This window comes from Sus scrofa, chromosome 6 (assembly GCF_000003025.6).
Source record: "Sus scrofa isolate TJ Tabasco breed Duroc chromosome 6, Sscrofa11.1, whole genome shotgun sequence".
In the NCBI taxonomy this organism is placed as follows: Eukaryota; Metazoa; Chordata; class Mammalia; order Artiodactyla; family Suidae; genus Sus; species Sus scrofa.
Window position 1 is genome coordinate 91,885,415 of NC_010448.4, and position 7,879 is coordinate 91,893,293.

Sequence of the window (7,879 nt, forward strand, 5' to 3'; positions counted from 1 at the left end):
ACAAAGGGCCAGAGGCAGTGTCAGTGACTTCCATGTCACTACTTACCCAACAGGATCTTGCATCCTCTTGGCTCCCAAAAGCAAAGCAGGGAGCTCAACTACCTTAGTCCTTGGTTCTCCCCAAAACTCACCTGCTCTCCATCTCATGGAGCCTCTGCTAGAGCCTCTCAACCCTGTTTAGAGGGCCATGCAGTGACAGAAGAGGGTATGGCCCAGCATCCTAAGAGCTTCCAGTGGCTGGGCTGACACTGCTCATTGTCCACCAAAGCTGAACTGTGGCTCCTGCCAGCCAAGGCAGTCTGATTTCAGGGAAATGGACCAAATGAATTTGACATCCAGTGTTGCTAAAGCCAGAGAGGCACAGCAAGTAGAGGCACAGAGAGGGAAGTAAGATTTTCCCCAACAGCCTTGGAACATCTATCCATTCCTTGCAAGCTTAGAAAGCACACATTCCTTTTCTTTTTTCTTTTATTGAAGTATAATTGACATATGACATTATATTAACACAGATTCCTTTTCATCAGACGCTTAAGTCGGCATGGTTTGCAACAGTTCCTTTGCAGTGGTGAGATACGATTTGTTTGGAACTGGTATTTTAGAATTCCCATTCTCCTGGTCTTCACAGGGTTCTGCCATTGTCATCTCCCTCATCCCCATCTCCCGTGTGCCCCAAGACCGAGTTCAAAAGGGACAGTCCCCTAGCTTCTCTGATCCCGCCCCCATCCCTGCCATGGCCTCAGTCAACCATCCCAGCTCCCTTCCCTGACATCAAGTTCCTACCAACTGCCCTGACAAAACTGCAGCCAAAAAGCCATGGCAGGCCAGAGCAGCCACCTAACTTCCCTCAGCATATCCACCATCAGGGACAACAGCCTTACCAGAGCAAGGCCTGGGGGGAGTAAAGGGGAGGGATAAGGAGAGGTGGCCTGAGCAATCCCAAGAGAATGGATCAGCCACAGCCTTGGGATAAATCAGAGCAGGCTAGCCCTCTCCAAAGGGAGCATTAGGACCCTGCGGAGAAAAAAGGCTACTGTAGGCCATGGGTAACACAGGGCGTGGATGGACATCCTACAGATGCAATGAACATATATTTGCACACCTACTTGTGAGTCAGCCTGAAAATACACATGTTCCGAATATAGTTCTCCCATGCCTGCACCTTTTACACATGGACCCCTACACATAGGCCTGCGCACACAAGGGCTCACTCACAAACACCCACCACAAATCTGTATACTCGAACTCACTCATACATAAACACACATCTTTTGCATATATATCTTCACTCATGCACATATTCACACACTGTGGGGGTACCCTTCCACACAGGCATACAAATTTACTCCCTCTCACATACATACTATACATACACATATGTACATACTCACGCATAGGCCTGCACAAAAGTTAGCTTGTGTGTCCATACAGCACACACGCTGAGGCCCAGGTGCTGATTCACACATCTCTGGGCACATCTGCCTAAATGTTAGCACTGACACACTTGTTTATGCTTCCGGCACTCATGCCAGCAAATAACCCGTACTTGCTTGTGCACAATCACACACATGCCTGCAAATATATACATATACTCTTGCACCCCTATACAGGAACCCCCTTAGCCCTGGTCCTGGGGCCTGGATGGTGCTGCCCTCTGATGGAGACAGCGAATAAGCTCCTTCCTGTTGTCTAGAATGGTGTCGAAGCTCTCCTGCAGACGGGCCTGCTGGTCAACCAACTGGTGCTGCAGGCCCCGGATCCACTGGAGCAGGGCCAGGCGACGGTACATCACCAAATGCACATGGTGCTTCTCCTTCTCCTGCTCTTTGTAGCGCTCTTGAGCCTGCAGCTGCTGCACAGCCTGGGCCACCGAGGGCAAAAGGGGATCTGAAGGGCCAGGGCCCAGTGGGGTCCCACAGGCAGGCTCAGGACTGCAGCTAGAGCTGTCAATGCTCAGGGAGCTGCTGGCATAGCCATTGTCCTCTAGCGGGGAGCAGACTGTGCTGGCACCGCCCATCTTCTCAGGCCCAGCTCTGGGGATCTCTGCCCCCTCCGGTGGGCATCGGACCTCCCCTTCAGGGAGTCCAGGAACCTGGAAGCCCTGGTTGTCAGAGGGCAACCTGGAGGAGCTCCTCATCACTTTGGGCTCCACTTGGCCTGGCATCTCGGGCCAATTCTCATTGGCATCCTTGGCACTCGCCATGAAGTTGGAGTTACTGTCGGCTTGAAGCTCGGGTGGACATACTGCAGGAGGCGGGCCCCCCAGGAACTGAGCCCCCTCAGCAACCCCTGGCTGGACGGCAAACATCTGGTCTGTAAAGGGAAGCAGAAGAATGTAGTCAAAGCAGGATGGTGTGGGTTGCTGAGGTTGAGACAACCTGGCCACAGGACAAGGCTTCTCCTTCTCAGCCCCTTTCCCTCCACTCTGGTAACACCTTCCTTTGCAGTCTTCTTCCCCCCTCTCTGTCTGCCGATTTTCCATCTCCTCACAGGGTTTTCCCTTAGCCCTGGGAGGCAGCTTGTCTTCTCTTAATGCACTTCTTCCCAAATGACCTCATGCTCTGCTGTAGCTTCAAGAACAACCATGTGTTGGGGCACTCAGATCTGTCTCCAGCCCAGACCCGACAGCTACCAAATTCTGCAACCAAGCCTGGGTTCCTCAAGTTCCCCATGTCCAGACCAGCTCTCCCCGTTCCATGTCCGCAGCAAGACGGCCCCACTCTCCAGTCCGTCACTGTAGCTAAGAATCAAGAGCAGCCTGGACTCCTCACTTGCTTCATTCCCTCCTCACTAGCCATCAAATTCAGACAATTCTTTCTCTTAAAAACCTCAGAGAGACACAGAGAGGGAAAGAGAAAGAGAACGTGCGTCTGTACATACATCTCCCCTCGCTTTCACTTGGTTAGGGCTGTTTCTGGATTACTGACTGCTGTGGCCTTTTCGCTGATCTCTCTGCCTCTAGTTAAAAATTTAACTTTGGGAGTTCCCGTGTGGCACAGTGGAAACAAATCTAACTAGTAACCATGAGGTTGCAGGTTCGATCCTTGGCCTCACTCAGTGGGTTAAGGATCCAGCGTTGCCATGAGCTGTGGTGTAGGTCACAGATGCGGCTCGGATCCTGTGTGGCTGTGGCTGTGGCATAGGCTGGCAGCTGTAGCTCAGATTTGACCCCTAACCTGGAAACCTCCATATGGCAGGGTGTGGCCCTAAAAAGCAAAAAAAAAAAAAAAAAAGTAAATTTGTCATGGCTCCCCCCAACAAACTCTGGCTAAACCCCTTTATGGCCTACAAGGCCGTGCTTCATCTGGCCCCTGCTCACGGCTCCAGAATTGCTTCTTGCCACTCTGCCCCTCCCACCACCCCAAACTGCTCAGAGATCTCAGGACACACCATTATTCTCATTACACAGTTCCCTTGGCCTACACTACCCTTCCTCTCCCCTTCCCTCCAAACTCCTCCCTTTGCCACCCAGACAATTCCTTTTTGTACCTCAAAACTCAGCTCTAATAGCCCCACCTCTCTAAGCCATCTGGATATTCTCCCCTCTGCCCAAAAGACACTAACACAGCTAACTGTGCCTTCTTCTGAATCCCCACTGCCCTGGGTCTTTTTGCCATTTTCTTGGGCTGCTCCTGCGGCACATGGAGGTTCCCATGCTAGGGGTCGAATTGGAGCTGTAGCTGCAGGCCTACGCCAGAGCCACAGCAACGCGGGATCCGAGCCGTGTCTGCAACCTACACCACAGCTCACGGATCCTTAACCCACTGAGCAAGGCCAGGGATCCTAGTCGGATTCGTTAACCACTGAGCCATGACGGGAACTCCCATGTTTGTTTCTTGATGGTCAGTAAATGTCTATTCAAGTTTTTGGGGTTTTGCTTTTTTATCTGTCTTACAATAGCAGCTTCCACTTCTGGCTCTGTGACTAGAGATAGAATTCCTCTATATATCTTCCATCATATTCAGGAGCCAGTATGGAGCCTGGCACTAACCAGGTACAGTAGATCCTTGCCGAGTGAGTGTGTGAATGGGGGAGGGGGACTGCAGTGGGATATCTATGCTCAGGAAGACCCCAACAACAGTAGCAGAGGCTACAGCTGAAGCCTAGGTTCGCCCCTCTGCTCAGAGAGGAACCCCCTCCCCCACTGACAAGCCTCTCTCCCCTGACCCGGCCCTTTGAAGCCTCCATGTCTAGCACAATCCCGGTGCCCCTGCCTCTAGCTTGCTCCATCCTGAGGCCCTGGAAAGAGGGCATGCCCCATTATTCTTCCTCCCCAACAACCGACCTCTCCCAAAATTAGTGTTTACTTGACGAGAGCTTTCTATTGACCATATATTACTAGGATTCGAAAAAGTGGGGGTTCAGTAAGAGTGAGGGATAGTGTAAGTGGAGGGAGCAGGGACCCTTCCCACATTCAGTAGTGGGAAGAGGTCCTAGGAGCAACGGTTTAGGGACAGTCCCTTTGTAACCTACACACTCCATCCTGTTAAGCAAGGGGCTTGGAGATCTTCCTGGCCCAATGTTTTCTTTTTTTCTAAGCTTGGGCGGGGGCCGTGAGGGAAGCTGGGATGAGTGGAGGTGGTACTAAGAATCACGGGGTTCTCAGAGACGGTAAAATGGGAATGGAGACAGCCCAGGATCAGGTTTCTCTCCAAGCTAATTAGCAATTTGCCGAGGTGGGGCGCTCTGTAAGGGTGGGAGGAGGCAGCCCCCCTTCCTGCCTAGCCTTGAGGGGGTGGGGGAAGGAGACTACCCCGGGAGACCGAGGATACTGACGGCCCTTCCTTAATCTCCCCCAAAGAGGCAGCTGGGCCGAGGCTGCGACCCCCGCCCCCTGCGGCAGGGGTCCAAACCCTCCCGCTCCGGGCCCCCACTCACGGCCTGGAGGCGCCGGCCCGCCCAGCTAGCTCTGTTCCGAAGGCCCGCGGCGGGAACTCTTCCGTCGGGGTTGTGGCGGGGGCGGGGGGGGGTTGTCCCTTGGCCTGGGCGTCCACGCGGGCAGGGGCGTGGGTGCGGGTTTTCGTGTCGCGCTCCCACCCAGGCCGGGACTGCGGAGTCGCGCGGCGTCAGCGCGGCGGGGCGGGGCGGCCAGGCCCACGTGGGTCGGTTCGGTTTTCCGCGGAGCCGCGCGAGGGCCGGAGCGCTGGAACCGCCTCCTGAGCCTTCGGCACCTTTGACCCAGCCCTTGCAGACTCTGTTTTATTTCATAACTGCGTTCACAGGATCCCTCCGATCGGTTTGCCTCACTGCACATTCAGTGACATTTTCAGAATGAAAATCTGATCATGTCTCCACCTTCCTGCCTAAAACCATTCAATGGCTTCCGCATTGCAGGCTAAATCCTTAGGGCAGCAGCCGTGGGGCTCTGAGCATCCTGCTTCACCTCTGCGGCTTCAGCCTGTGCCCTCGCCTCTGCAGCTGGGCTTCACGCCCCTTCTGCCACACTGTTCTCTCTGCCGAAAATTCTCTCCCCCATCTCATATTTCGGATCTCTTCTCAGAAAAACCTCTAACCTCCCAGATCAGATTAGTCCCCCCTTTTTATGTTATCCTCCAGGGTGTTTTATTCCTTTTCTTAATAGCAGCTATCACCATTTAAAGTTATATGTTTCTTTTGTGCTTATCTGATTAAAGTCATTTAATGAACAGAGTAATTGCTGACTCTATTGATAAAACCGAAAAGCACTGGCTGTTAAGGAGAGGCAGCCCCAGAAAAAAATATGGGACAAATTTAGCCTTCAGGTCATAGGATCTTCCAGAAGATCCCTTCTACACCCTCACCTTTACTGGACAAACCAAGCAATTGGCTATAACTTCCCCATGCTCCCCCCTCCCCCTGCCAATTAAAAACAAGCACAACTAGGAGTTCCTGTTGTGGCTCAGCAGTTAACGAACTGACTAGTGTCCATGAGGACTATGGTTCGATCCCTGGCCTCACTCTGTGGGTTAAGGTTCTGGCAGGCCATGGTGTAGGTCACAGACGCGGCTAGGATCCAGCGTTGTTGTGGCTATGGTGTAGACCGGCGGCTACAGCTCCAGTTGGACCCCTAGCCTGGGAACCTCCATAAGCCATGGGTGCGGCCCTACAAAAGACAAACAACAACAACAACAAAAACCCTCAACTAAACTAATATGGATTCATTTTTGAGTCGTAATACATTAGAAAATACCATTGTCTTTCCCCCTCCTTTCTTTTGCTTTTTTTTTTAAGAGAATTTGAGTCTGATCTCTATGATGAGGCATCCTCTTCCATTCCCAGCTTAATTCTAACTTCCCACTCTGCAATAGAGATTAAATGGCAAATTAAATCACACCAACACATCCTGTAAACAAAATAAAGGAAGTGGAAGAGAAAAATCATTTTATGATTAGGACAACTATTTTAAGAGAGAAAAGGAAATAAAACGGAAAAGGAAGAAGTAACTCAAGCTTTGGGTACTCCCCCAGCTAAAAATATATATGCGGAGGGAGTTCCCATTGTGGCATAGAAGAAACAAATCTGACTAGTATCCATGAGGATGTGGGTTTGGATGTGGGTTTGCCTCACTCAGTGGGTTAAGGATCCAGCCATGAGCTGTGGTGTAAGTCGAAGATGCGGCTTGGATGCCCACTTGCTGTGGCTGTGGCATAGGCTGGCAGCTGCAGCTCTGATTCAATCCCTAGCCTGGGAACTTCCATATGCCGTGGGTGTATCTCTGAAAAAAAAAGAGCAAAAACCAAAAAAATGTATACACATGCAGAGACCTCCATCCCATTTCTACATCAGGTCCTGAGGCCTAACTAGCCTCCCTTTCCCCTTAATCACTCTAACTTCCCCTTACCTTCAGCTGGAGTTGTCTTCCCTAGGAAGTGACCCAAATCCTCACTTGTGAAGTCTCTGAGCTTTGGCGGTCTACAGTAATGCCAGTCTCCCCATGTCACACAGCCACAACATTGTTTGATTGTTTGGTGGGCCCTAGACAGCTCCTCCTGCCTCTCCTTCCAGCCCCGTCTCTCCCAGCTCTAACTAGATGGGTCAAATGGGAGCCTGATGAGTCCAGAAACAGGACTCCTGCTCTAGGTGAGTCAGACTCCTTCTCTAGGACTTTCTGAAATAAAATGAAAGGAAGACAAAGCAGGGAAGATGTGAGCCCAGGGCTATAGCAATCACATTCCCTGCCAAGCAGAAGTCAGTCTGTAGAAGGAGAAATTAGTGTTGACATACAGACACAGAAAGATAGAAGGCCTGGTGATAGTCCTGTTCCTGTTTCCTGAAGTCCTTGTATTCCTTGCAATAAGCCCCTTATTTTGCCAAGCCTAATTTGAGTGGAATTTCTTTCACTGTAAAACAACAGAATCCTGAATTTTTATTTATTTATTTATTTATTTATTTATTTTGGTCTTTTTAGGGCCAATCCGTAGCATAGGGAGGTCCCCAGGCTAGAGGTTGAATCGGAGCTGTAGCCACCAACCTCCACCACAGCCACAGCAATGCCAGATCCGAGCCACGTCTGCAAACTACACCACAGTTTGGGGCAAAGCCAGACCCTTAACCCACTGAGCAAGGCCAAGGATCAAACCTGCGTCCTGACAAATGCTAATCAGATTCATTTCCGCTGAGGTACGACGGGAACTCCAGAATCATGATTAATACAAGAGCACAAAGCAGTCCCCTGGGTCCCACTTGCATACCTCTTGGCCCTCATTAAGTAGTAGCAATTCTCTTTCCCCTTGATAGCCATTACCAGTCCAGCCTACAGTGTGGCCTCCTTTCTTCTATTCCTCTAGTATTATGAGGAGCCCGAAATGCAGTGGAATCATATTTGTGTTCCTTGGTTAGAGACATTTCTCCCTAGATGCTAAAACCTCCTGAACTGCAGAACCCAGACTGTCAGAGACAGGAA

General features: G+C 51.1%; 1 protein-coding gene across 1 annotated transcript; it reads right to left on the reverse strand.

Moving 5' to 3' along the window:
• C6H1orf216 (chromosome 6 C1orf216 homolog) lies at positions 451-5,089 on the reverse strand. Its single transcript, XM_021095921.1, has 2 exons — positions 4,876-5,089; positions 451-2,310 (listed from the first exon to the last, which is right to left on the reverse strand). The coding sequence occupies exon 2, from the start codon at positions 2,303-2,305 to the stop codon at positions 1,616-1,618; it is 690 nt and encodes a 229-aa protein (XP_020951580.1). The 5' UTR covers positions 2,306-2,310; positions 4,876-5,089; the 3' UTR covers positions 451-1,615.